This window comes from Lithobates pipiens, unplaced genomic scaffold (assembly GCF_037356315.1).
Source record: "Lithobates pipiens isolate NorthernLeopardFrog02 unplaced genomic scaffold, aLitPip1_a1.2 Scaffold_16, whole genome shotgun sequence".
Classification (NCBI taxonomy): Eukaryota; Metazoa; Chordata; class Amphibia; order Anura; family Ranidae; genus Lithobates; species Lithobates pipiens.
In genome coordinates, this window is record NW_027507748.1 from 276,373,604 (window position 1) to 276,386,836 (window position 13,233).

A 13,233-nucleotide genomic window follows, 5' to 3' on the forward strand; every position below is an offset into this window, starting at 1 on the left:
GTTAATTGGCCTTAGTATATGAATGGGGACCTTGGATTGTGGGCTCCTTGAGGGTAGGGACCGATGAGAGTGTACAATGTACAGGGATAGGGACAATCGCCTTACTATGTAACCAGGTCCTTTATAAGCAGTGATTCAACTAGTGCCGACACTGGACCTAGTTTTATTTTCTCTATTCCCGTTAGCCACAATACTCTATGCTCCTGAAGAAGCGTGAATGCACATGCAACATGTTGAGCACGCCATGTTGAATTACTATACAGTCTGCCTGCTGTTCAGACCTTAGTTTACCATGGAATGATGCTCATATTTGAGTTTTTCTATCGGTATATGGTCTTTCACAGCAGTAATTACATAGAGTACATGTATATTTATGCTTTCTCAATAAATATATTTTTGTATTACCCTCCCCCCTTTTACAAAGTGTCACATTTATTCCCATTACAGGGAATATAAACATCCCTTGTAATAGAAAGAGCATGAGAGGGCCTTGTACGAGATCTGTGGTCAGAAAGACCTCAGATCTCATATTTTCACTAAAATGTACGCAAAAAAAAACCCCCTTAAGAGCTATGGTGGTAGTGATTTGACATTGCTAGCTGCTGCCATAATATCAATTTAACTTAGAACATAGCTGCATGTGGCAGTCTGTAAGTGGTTAAACCTACCAGCTCTCGCAATCGTTCCAGTTTTGCAGCTATCTGGGCCTCCCTTTTTTCCTTGTTGGTCTCCATTTTTGTAGTTAATTTTTCTTCTGCCATTTTGCTAAAGTTATCATTCTCTTCTTTAGCTTTCTGCAGAACTTCTTTCTCATGTTCTCTCTTCTCGGCAAGTTGTTTCAAGATTTCAGCTTCATGTAACTGGGAGAAATAAAATTGAATGGAAAATTAGCAAAACATTGCCAGGATCTGGCCTCCATACTCTGCTTTGCACATAGTAGTTTAGTAAAAGACTATTGGATAGCAAAGCAGCCAATATGCACAGATTTTGTAATCTGTTCTTGGATTGAGAAAGCACCCGACAGACTGTTTCAGACTTCATACCACCCAGTTGCCACTAGAAAAATTTGTAAGCACAGGTAAGAGGTTTTAAGCTGTGCAAAGTGCCCTAATGTTTAAAATAAAGCACTTGAGTCACTGCTACTTTAATACTAATATATTCAGCCCACAAAGTGCAACATGGAGGATAACTAGTAGTGTACAGGGTGCCCCCATTTACATTTGATTTTGTTGCTTCATTCAGATTAAGCCTAAAAGCCCAATTGTCAGAGGGGGGCTGAAGACAACTTGCTGCTTAAGGCAGAGTCAGCTCTGCTTTAGGGCCATTTCACATGTTAAATGTTAAAGCAGCCTAAAAGCGCATCAACGCACATATAGCATTAAACATTTAAATTGGTTGTATAGTGATTTTTTTTTAAGTCTAACCTACAGGTGAGCCTATAATAAGGCTTACCTGTAGGTAAAAAAAAAAAAAAAAAACTAAACTTGTACAGTTTAGGAGCCATTACCCTCGCAGCTGCGCATGCACAGTGGATTTGACTGAAAGTCCGGCAGGCGCCAGACCGAAGTCTCCACGCGAATGACGTTATCGCGGCTCTGGCTACTCACAGCGGAGGGGAGGCGCGGAAGACATGCCAAGGGAACATGTCAGCTCCCTCGGCGTGGATCAGGCCGGATGTCAGGGCCTCGTTCTAAGGGATTTCATAATGAGCTACATACTAGCTTATTATTTTATTTTTATTTTCTGCAAAGGAAAAGGCATAAAGTACACAAACTTCAGAGGGTTTACTCCTGCTTTAAGATGTGTTTTATGGGTGTTCAGGCTAAAAAATTTAAATCTAGTATTTTGGCATTTCAGCCAAGTGGATTGGAAAGAGCTGTATTGGTTTTAACTCCACATGCAGTAAAAGCTTACCTTGATTTCCACTGGTTGCATGGCCTCTGAGCACCATTTAGTGCAGCGATATGCCATTAACAGACCTCTATTGCAGAGCTACAAGTCCCATGAGGAATAGCAAGACTGACAGCCACAAGCAGGACACCCAGAGGCATGATGGGACTTGCAGTTTTGCAACAGCTGGAGGTCTGCCAATTGCATAGCCCTGATTTGGTGCCTCAAACTGGCTATGACAGTACTGCTGAATACTACTTTTGAATGGTTGCTTAAAGGGCAAGTTCACCTTTACAGAAAAAAAAAAAAAAGCCTGCAAGGTGAACTTAGACAGCACAGGACTGTTGTGCAATCACAGTTCAGAGGCTGCGAGCTGTCCAACTCCCAGAAGAATGAGCACTACATTCTAATCTACTCAGCACGCAAAAAAGTAACCTGATGAAAGGGTCAGCTTACAGCACTAGTTGTCCCAAAAAGGTCACACTGCAAGTTCTTTGTATTGTGGCTACAACTCACCCTACGCCTCTCCTCTGCCGCTTCCAGCTTCTTTTGAATTTCTTCCAGTGAGCATTCCTTTTTCTTTGGAGATGAGATTGCAAGGTCTGGAGCAGCATCCGTAGATGGAGGGCTCAGGATAAGCTCAAATGCCTGGCCAGAAGCACGCTTTTCGAGCTCTTTGATTTTAATGTCTTGAAGAGAAAAAAAAAAAAAAAAAAAAGATTTGCAATGATTCTATGAACACACACGGCAAAAAAAAGGTTTGAATTTTGACAAAAAGATATAGAAACCATTGGTAAACGCCAAAATCTCAAAACTAGGCTAGTCCTTAAGTGGTTAAGGCTAGGTCAGCTGTGCTTTAAAGTGTCAGTGACTTGATGTCTTCTGTGTAGTATTGCCTTTCCATGTGGTAACCTGCAGCGGCATCAAGTCCACTGTAGACATGCATTGCATATCACACACAAGTGTTTGTGTCAACAGGGCATGTGGGTATATGTCCAATTGTGAAAGACTGATCAGGCTTTTCACTGCCCATCATGGTGTCAGTCAAGCATGAACTAAAGAATTTATCCTTCATTCTCTCCATGAATGTTCAGGAGGAACACCCCCGCCCCCCCCCCCCCCCCCAACCCACACAAATATTGTACCCGATTAACCCCTTTCACCCCCCTTCCAGCCCAAGCCAATTTGCAGCACTGTCACTTTGAATGACAATGTGGTCATGCAACACTACACAAATTACATTTATCTTTTCACAGCTTTCTTGGTGGCATTTAATCACCACTGGGTTTGATATTTTGCCAAGACCAAAAAAAAAAAAAAAAAAAAAAAGAAAAAAAAAAAAGCTTAGTTTGTAATAAGCCATGACAAAGCATTTTCTCTTTTACCGATGCACACTGATGAGGCTGCACATGTAGTGGCGGCTCCTTCAAAGTTTAAATTGCCTAAACTGCAGTTTGTTTACAATTATCTAATTTAGACTTCAACATCAGTCTGAATGGACTGAAATGTTCAGCCTGGCCACAGGGGGCACCGTTTTCTGGCAGGCATGGAGCTATGGTCTGATTAGGTGCTTAAGTTATTCAGAGCCCGCCCAGTGGGAGTGGTGTTCTAACTGTGCACGTCACGTGGTTTGGGGTTCTGGTCCAGAATGATTTACTGGCTTCATGGTCCTGGTCCTCCTGACCAGCCCCCAAAAAGCTATGGCCTGGGGTGTGGATCCACCCGATTGAGGTCTCGGGGCTGGATAGCCTGAGGCAAGGAAACTGAGGAAGGATTCTGGAGGTGGTTGGGTGCCATCTCCGGTTTGGGAGAGACCCAGTGACTTCAAACATTCCAGGGGAGGGCTCTTCAGATGACCACATACGGATTGGTTTCTTAAGAGCCTGGAAGGGCTAAAAGTACCCGAGAGAATCCAGTCTTGGATCTTTCAGCCAGCTTGGAGATATCCAGGTAATCAAGTGTTTAAAGAGGAGCTGCACCAAAAAAAAAATAAATAAATAAATTTTAAAAGCCAGCAGCTACTAATATTGCAGCTGCTGACTTTTAATAAAATCACACTTACCTGTCCCAGGTTGCAGCGATGTCGGCGGCAGATGACGAGCGATCGCTCGTCTCGCTGCTGCCACCGCCGCCATCCTCTGTCAGGGAAGTGAAGCATGACGGCTTCACTGCCTGGTTCCCTACTGCGCATGCGTGAGTCGCGCTGCGCGTCTTATGGTCACCCGCTGTGTCTCTGGGAACTGTGCATTTCCCAGAACACAACGGGGGCAGAGCGTCTGCGGCGGTCTGGCCGGAAGTGGGTGCAGTTACCTGGATTATCCAGGTAACTGCACCCCCCTCCCCGAAAGGTGCTGATTGTGGCATCGGAGGGGGGGAGGGATAAGATTAGTGGAACTTCCCCTTTAGGGTGAAGAACCGCTTTAAGCTTCAGTTACCCTACATGTTCTACAACATCTGTGGCAGAGACTTGTTCCTGAGTAAGCACCTTGTTGGCTGCTAGGCCTTGTGAAGGACTGTAACTTGAGTGAACATCCAGTTGTGAATGGCTATTCTCTGGATGCAGTCAAAGCAAGCTCAACATTTTGACTTTGACACCAAGAGTACCTGAATTCCTTTGCCAACCCTCTGATCTGAATTTAAGAGACTGTTCATTGTCTACGTTTAGCAAATAAAATCCATTCAAGTGGATCTCTTGTCAGTCTCAAGTTACTGGGCCATTACCACGGGACACCCCTAGACGTACGAGGAAGACAGAAGGTAGTGGTAAGCCCAAATCTAACCAGCAGCTCCTTTGGGGGTTAGTGCTACATGTACATCTTTTGTCACATTTGCCAGCACTCCTCTCGTGACAGAGGAAAGGAATAGTGATAACCGGCAAGGGTCTACATGTGATAAGCTGATCGCATGATAAAGGCTTGCTGCGATTGGCCCTTCACTGCAGTTTTGGGAGGACAGAGGATGTCCTCCCGGAGTAACTGAGCCACACTGTTGCCATCTTTAAGCTATAGTGTGGGTCTGAAGTGGTTAATAGAAAGGCACAAAATACCATATCACCCTATATGGAAAGAAAGCACCAAGAGTTACCACCAAATCACAATTTAAGATAAAGGCTTTACCAAAAAGTGCTGATCCTGTTGGTCTGGAGGAAGCAAGAACTGGATTCACTGAGGTATGCGATGGCTTTTTAAAATGGTGGACAACAAGTTCCCCTGTAGTTGCTACCCTGAAAGACTTGAGAACTGTGCGCCAGTTTACATTTGCATATAATAAATGCAATTTCAGCTTCCCACATGCAAGTCCATGGGGAGAAAAAAAAAATTGTGCAAATAGATTCCACATTAAAAAGGTGCACCACCAGCATCGAATAAGGTTGGCCGCTTACCAAACATGATCCCACCAAGAGAACACACACACAAAGTCTCCTCGGAAGACAAGTGGCCAGCCGGCTTCAGGAAGCAAATTCAGGCTCATATCTCCTTGATATCACTTATCACATCAAGGAATTTGTAAGGCAATGGAAGTTATGCAAAGGCCAGGAGCTAAAGAGCTATGTCACCATATGTCATAGCTCTTGGCCTCTGCATAACTTTTTATACAGTATTGCACCATGAGCCTGTTCCATTGCCTTACATGACAAATGAGAGCTTGATACAAGAGCCTGACTTTGAAGACAAGTGGTCAACCGGATTCAGGAAGCAAAGGAGGAGACTTTATACACCTATATGATCTTTTGGTAGGATAATCTTTTGGCAAGTGGCCAAACTTATGCATACACTGGTGATGCACTTTTAATGTGGAATCTATTTGCACTACTACTATTTTGTTGGAATTGCATGTGGGAATCTGGAATCACTTATTTTATGCAAATATATGAACTGTGGAGCACTATTTTTAGAATGGTTTTGCGAATTTGATTTTCATTACCTGCAAATTTCTTGTAGCAGGTTCCTTACAACAAGCATTCACGTGTGAAAGTTTAAATTATGGATTTTTTTTATTTTACCCATTATACTTACCTAGGTGGGGGCAGCATTGGACTGATGTGGCATCTGTCCCCTCATTTGGCTTGATCCTCAGATCCAAGCAGAGAGCCGATGATTCAATCAGGAGCTCTCCTCCACGCTCATTGGAGTGCTGAGTGTCGTGCCACCTTGGTGCCTGGACTGATTCCAGTGACATCCGCAGAGACCAGAACGCTTTGCTGAAAATGGGTCACAGGTGTGCAAAACAAATTGCACTCCTGTAAACCATAGGAGAAGCCCAACCAAACGAGCTCAGGCTGGACTGATACACACTTAGAACTTGGGATAGTCAAACAGCACAGGTTAGTTTTATGTACCCATAGTACAGCCCAAACACAAGTGTGCATTTTGTTTTTCACTTGCCTAAAATACAATTTACCAATTTAAAAGCGTTTTAAAACAAATCCTGCCCAAAATATACTGACCCCTACACTAACCTAGATCTAGCTTTTGTAAATTAACACTTTCTGCAAAGATAAAATTGCCTCTTCATTGAGAAAAAAAAAAAAAAAAAAAAAAGTTTTAAAGCAACTGATCCCCAATCAGCCATCACAACAATCGTTTGAGCTTGAAGTCTTGATTGTTAATAATGGAATGGAATAATGGAATGTCTGTGCTGCGAGGCATGCTCTTCATCTGTTACGTTGGTGCAAAATAGTTTAATGGCTCTCATATGCGCATGTACTGTATTGGAAGAATTAAATTGTCACTACATAAATGCTTACAATAACTTTATTAGAGCTCTGCTTTCACTAACATTTTAGTAGGATTAGAAAATCTGATAATTCATCATTTTTCAAAGTGTCCATGCACAGGGCTGCTGGTTGGGAGAAGAGTGAAAATATTAACTAGCTTGGCTGCCCTGCTGATCTGAATTTATAGAACAGACACCAATCTAAAAACAAGGGCATCAGGAACTCTTGCTTTACTAACTGCTTGTTTGAGGTCAGGTACGCAAGAGTATTTAAACCACTTGCCTACTGGGAACTTCCACCCCTTCCTGATCTGCTAGATCTCACAGGAAAAAAAAAAAAAAAAAAAAAAAAAAAAAAAAAAAAACTTAGTTTCTTCGGATACAAGGCCCAGGTACCATTCGATATGTCCAAGATTAGACACTCTTAATGGATCTGTCTGCATAGCCAGCCCCAGCAAGGATTGCTTTAATTGAGCTCAGCACAGCTTTTACGCGTGAACACCACATTAGACACTGGTGAAAATGTTTTGTTTTTAAAAAAATTTAATAATGAAGTGCTGCCACCAGTGGGAGGGGTTATATAGGGAGTGCACTTTTTAATTTATCACGTGCTAGCGTCCATCACCTGAAGGTGGCCTAGAACCTACATAGTAACTACTATGGCTCCATGTCTGAAATATGAAAATAACTCCAATGTGAAGTTTAACCTACTCACACCTGCCCGCTGTCATATGACATGACGGACTTTGAGTGGGTATATCTGAAAGATGCCTGTAGCTACAGACATTCAGATATTGCTGTTGTCAGTTGCCAATTGCCTACACCATAAGAACAGAGCAGCTGTTCTGCCGCTTGATCGTTTCTTACAGGAGGCGAGAGGGCCCGCATTCCCTGCTGCTGCCCTTTGGTGCTTCTGACTCACCGATAGAGTCAGACAGAGAATCCGCCAGCCCTGGATGTTGATAGATTTCTGGCAGACCAGGTGGCTGCCGGGGTCTCTATGATCAGAGGCAAGTATGATGTCACACCCGCACTCTGCACAAATTTTTTTTATAAAAAAAAAAAATCAATCATTTTTGTGGGGGAATTTTTTTTACCGTCAATAAAATAGAACTTTTTTTAAAGTGCTCATGTCCCCGTATGCAGAAGTGAACACATACACAAGTCTGACCCACATATGAAAAGTGTTCAAACCACACATGTTAGGTATCGATGCGAACGCTGGAGCAAGAGCAATAATTTTGTCCCTAGACCCAACTCAAAACATGTAACCAGAAGGGAAAAAAAAATGATATACATCTCAGCATTGCCTATGGAGATTTTTAAGTACTAAATTTTGGCGCCAGTCCATGAGCATGTGCAATTTTTAAGCATGACACGTTTGGTCTTCATTTACTCAGCGTAAATTCATCTTTCACAATACGCAAAAACATTGGGCCAACTTTACTGTTTTGTCACAAAAATAGGATTTTTACTCACCATAAAACACTTTTCTCTGTAATTCACCAACCAACACAGCTCCTCTAACTAAATGGGTTTGTTAGCCTGCCACTAGGAGAACTAGGCAAAATTGTAACAATACACAGAATTGTCAGTCCTGCCCAGGGGGCGGACCCTGTGCCAACAAGCCTCCCTGCTGCCCTAGCAGCTTCAGTACATCAAGCAGTATAACTTAGAGAAAAGGAGGTGTGGGTGCATTACAGAGAAATGGATTTATGGAGGGTACAAAAGTCCTATTTTCTTATATTCAATGACAGACACAGCTCCTCCAACTAAATGGGATGTCCCCAAGCAGTGCCAAACGAGGGGTGGGAAAAACAGCATTACAACTTCATCCACCATGGCAAGTGGGAACTAGTGAAACTAAACCCACAAAAAACTAAAAAAATAAAAATAAAAAAGCAGTGTACGGAAAACACTGCCACATAACCAGGTAATCTCAACAGGAGAGCACCCCAACATCGTAGCCTTTTGTGGAAGTAATGCAACAGTGCATTAACAGAACAGTACTGCATTTTTATCGAGAAAAAAACCACCAGGGCTGAAATTTGCCTCTTAATGGTACTCAACGCCAATTTCTGGTCCACTCCTTGCTGAAGAAACAGCAGGAACTTGATATAGTAAAGGAGCATGGATGCCACCCTTTCTCCTCACATGGAGATGTAGGCCTTCCAGGTACGATGGTATATCTTCCGTGAAGAAGATTTCCACGCCCTCAACATAGTTGGAATCACCAAGTCCAACAGACCCCGGTTCCTCAGCACCTGGCTCTCAATAGCCATGCTGCTAAAGCCAGCGATGGTAAAGCAGGGTGAAAGATTGGACCTTGAGACAGGAGGTCCACTTGCAGCGGCAGTCGCCAGGGAGTGTGCCACCAGATGCACCAGGTCTGCGTACTAGGGCTGCTGAGGCCAATCTGGGGCAACCAGGATTACTGGAATCCCCTCGGGTTCCACTCTGCGAAGCAGATGTGGCAACAGCTTCAGTGGAGGAAATGCGTAGAACAGCTTGTACTGATCCCACGGAGCCACCAGCACATCTGATGCTTCTGCCCACAGATCTCTTGCACTGGACACAAATCTTGGCACCTTCCAATTGAGATGGGCAGGACTGACAATTATGTGTATTGTGTTACAATTTTGCCTAGTTCTCCAGTGGCAGGCCAACAAACCCATTTAGTTACAGAGGAGCGGTGTCGGTTGGTGAATATAAGAGAAACAGTCTTTTTGGGAAAAAGTGCTGTGCAAATACCATGCATGATAAAAAAAAAAAAAGTTGCAAATGCCATTGTGTTCTCCAGGGTCTTAACCCACCCCCCCCCCCCCCCAAATGTAAACATCCCTTGTAATAGAAAAAAAAAAAAAAAAAAAAGCACAACAGGTCCTCTTAAATATGAGATCTGGGGGTCAGACAGCAGATCTTTTAACTTGAATGCAAAAAAATAAAATAAAAAAATCGTCATTTGAAAAACAAAATAAGTCCCTTTAAGAGGTATGGGCAGAAGGGACTTTGCTTACGCTATGGTATTGAGATGGGTGGAGGCCATCTTGCCCTCACTCGTATCCATACCCAGCTAGGAAGAGGACCCGATCACCTCCACCGACTGCCCCGGTAAGAGTCAGGGGGCCACCTGTCGCTGTTACCGAGATATCCATCTTTAAAGTGCCAACATACATAAATACACACAGTGGGCGGTGCGGAAGTGGTTAAAGTCTGACTGCAGCATCCTAGATGTCAAAAAATAAAAACTTTGTATAATGTCCCAAAATACAAAAAAAGTGTCTTACCACTATCAGCCATGACTGTAAAATGTAAAGAAGCGCTGCCCAGATGCTGAAAAAAAAACAAAGAAAACACGTGAACATTTAATTCAAGAAACCACAAGTCATAATTTTTTTTTATATTTGGGTGGACATTATAGGGTTCTACAACAGACAGGAGCTTTTATTATAGCTGTGTATTTTAGTGCTCAATCAGCAAACCACTTCAAGGGGGTAATGAACCCTCATGTTTTATCTGAGCCATGCATTTCCCTTGGCAGAGATGCGCTGTCCCTCTGCATGGGGTCCTGACTCTTGATAGCAACGGGAGCCAGTGGCTCCCGTTGCTGTCAATTAAATCCTATGACAGGCATCAGGGCCGAGTTGGCATTCGTGTCTATGGACAACAAATGCTGGACTCAAGAGCGTGCCCACAAGGTAAGAGATTAGTTCTCCTAGGGAGAGATTCTATGCGGGGAGGAGCTACCAGGGGACCCCAGAAGAGGATGATCGGCCACTGTTCAAAACAAGCTGCAGTGGAAGCAAGCATGGCAACTGGTTTTTAAACACCACACACAATCCAATCACCATGTCCTGCATTAGATTCACCAAAACATCTTTCATGTGTAGAGGCACTTTTAACAGATGCCCAAGTAGAGCCAAGCTGTGTGTGAAAGCTGGTTTCATGATGTGCTTGCACAAACTTTAACCACTGGATGACACCAAAAGCAATGTATAGGAAGAGCATGAGACTACAAACACATAATACATAATATAGAAATCAATACAGCCTATAGAGAAAAAAAAAAGAAAAAAAAAAAAAGTACATTCTGCAACCTGTGTTGAAGTGTTGTGACTTCCATGCATTTGCTCTTCCTGCCAACATGTACATCAAACAAGCTGATGGCAAGAGCAGGCATTTCACCCACAAAACGTTGTATATCTGCTGGGGATCAGCAATGTTGGGCTCATGACCATGTAGTGACAGGGTCACTTAGAACCATGCTGCAAGTATAAAGTACAGACTACTAGAGGTACAATGCCAGCCTCCTGCACCTTACCACTGGCCAGAGAGAAAACCCATCAGTGATGGGCCAAACTGACAAATTCCAAATACCTGGATTTGAAGTCCTCACAGGTATACAGTAGGGCTGCAACTAACGATTATTTTCATAATTGATCAGCCGATTATTTTTTCAATTAATCGGGAAAAAAAAAAAACTGAAAAAGGGGAGAGAGATATAGACTCACACGTGTCCCCCCCAGTATAGATGACACATTCCTCCCCTCTCACAGGGTGTCACTGCCCCACCTCCTCTCAGTGCTCCCCTCCCCCCTCCAGTGTCTTGGGTTTTCTCACCCCTTCATGGTGACAGCAGCTCCTCCTCAGTGTGCCGGGGTGGTGTGGGGCGGAGTCTCAGTCCGGACCCACTACACGTGAATCGGCCGACTCATCCGAATGGAGCGAAGGGCACCCCGAAGCCGGGAGATGGATGCATGCATATGCAGAGCACAACCTCCAATCACAGCAGCGCTGGAAAGTGGCCTGGTGAGGGCTTGCCACGCCTGTGCTCTGCGGTGGGTCTATTGGAAGGCTGCTGGGTAGAGGGGGGAGGAGGAGCCTAAAGCAGTGCATGCGCATTGCTGGCGGGACATCAGCTGGGTGGAGAATGCAAGCAGGCGTAGCTGCGTGCTCATGGACGTGGTGCATGCGTAGGACACAGGATTCTAACGGACCGGCGGGGGGGGCAGGAAGGAGGTGCAACGGATCGGATCTCGAATTAAAAATAAAAAATAAAAAAATACCAACAGGCACATTGTTTAACCACTTCCCGACCAGCACACGACGATGTACGTCGACAGAATGGCACGGGCAGGCATATTGGCGTACAGGTATGTTCAATATTCAATGCCGCCCTGCCATCGGGAGCGTGCCGCCGGCGCGCTCCCGCGAGTCCGGTCGTGGGACCCGATCGCCGTGGGCATCCCCGCGTTCGTCTCACGGAGCGGCCGAATGGAGGAAATGCCGAGTAAACAGCATTTCTCCATTCTGCCTAGCAACTAGTGACGCTGATCTCTGCTCCATGTGATTGGAGCAGAGATCAGTGTTCACTAAATGAAAGCCCAACCACCCCCCAACAGTTAGTAACACACCCCTAGGAACACTTAACCCCTACACTGCCAGTGTCATTTACACAGGAATCACTGCATTTATATAGCAGCGATTACTGTATAAATGACAATGGTCCCAAAAATGTGTCAAAAATGTCCGATGGTCCCCCACAATGTCACAGTCACAATAAAAATTGCTGATCACCGCCATTACTAGTAAAAAAAAAAAAAAGAAGAATAAAAATGCTATAAAACTATCCCTATTTTGTAAACGCTATAACTTTTGCGCAAACCAATCAATAATCGCTTATTGCGTTTTTACCAAAAATATGTAGAATATGTATCGGCCTAAACTGAGGGAAAAAAATGTTTTTTTATATATTTTTGGTAGATATTATAACAAAAAGTAAAAAATAATGCGCTTTCCAAATTGTCGCTCTATTTTTGTTTATAGCGCAAAAAAAAATAAAAAAAAAACAAAAAACAAAAAAGAACACCGCAGGGGTGATCAAATACCAAAAGAAAGCTCTATTTGTGGGAAAAAAAAGGAAGTCAATTTTGTTTGGGAGCCACGTCGCACGACCACGCAATTGTCAGTTAAAGCGACGCAGTGCCGAATTGCAAAAAGTAGTCTGGTCTTTGACCAGCAAATTGGTCCGGTCTCAAAGTGGTTAAATAAAAGGTATTTAACACCATCTCCTCCCCAATAAAATGCAGCTTATTACAAGCATAAAAACATAGTCAGCATATCACTAATGATTTGCACCAAGCTCACCACCAATCAAAGTTCCTCCAAACAGACTGCTGTGATGAGTCCCAGGATGCCTATTGGCACAAATAGTCAGTGATATGCTATGTTTTTATGCTTGTAATAAGCTGCATTTTATGGGGGGGGGGGGGGGGGAATAGTGTTGTACCTTTTATTTAAAACAATGTGGCTGTGCTGAGCAAGTGGAAAGGCTTAGATAGTAGTTACTTATTATCTAATCCCATCTAATAGATAGTAGTTAGTTATTGTTAGATTAGGTAATAAAATGTAGTGGTACCTGCATAAAAAGTTTTGAATGAGGGCAGGCAAGGCATCCAGCATGACTCCTCCAGAATTCCTTCACTTGGGCTGACACAGGCTGAACGCGCTGGGGGTGACGTCAGCCGCTGCCGGGTGTACCAAGATGGCCACCAGCTCCGGAGCTAGGCCAAAGCCTTAGCTCCGTGGATCGCATGGTGCAGACCAGCTAATCGATAATGAAAATTG

General features: G+C 43.8%; 1 protein-coding gene across 2 annotated transcripts in view; it reads right to left on the reverse strand.

The window, feature by feature from the left end:
• The window catches only part of LOC143982588 (stathmin-1-A), a 28,426-nt gene that overhangs the window by 2,830 nt on the left and 12,363 nt on the right, over window positions 1-13,233 (reverse strand). For both annotated transcript variants that reach the window (XM_077481451.1, XM_077481450.1), the window contains exons 2-4: window positions 9,894-9,939; window positions 2,407-2,579; window positions 669-860 (exon numbers count right to left, since the gene is read on the reverse strand). In XM_077481451.1, the coding sequence (XP_077337577.1) occupies window positions 669-860; window positions 2,407-2,579; window positions 9,894-9,906 (378 nt within the window). In that variant the 5' untranslated portion in view covers window positions 9,907-9,939. The remainder of the gene's footprint in view (window positions 1-668; window positions 861-2,406; window positions 2,580-9,893; window positions 9,940-13,233) is intronic.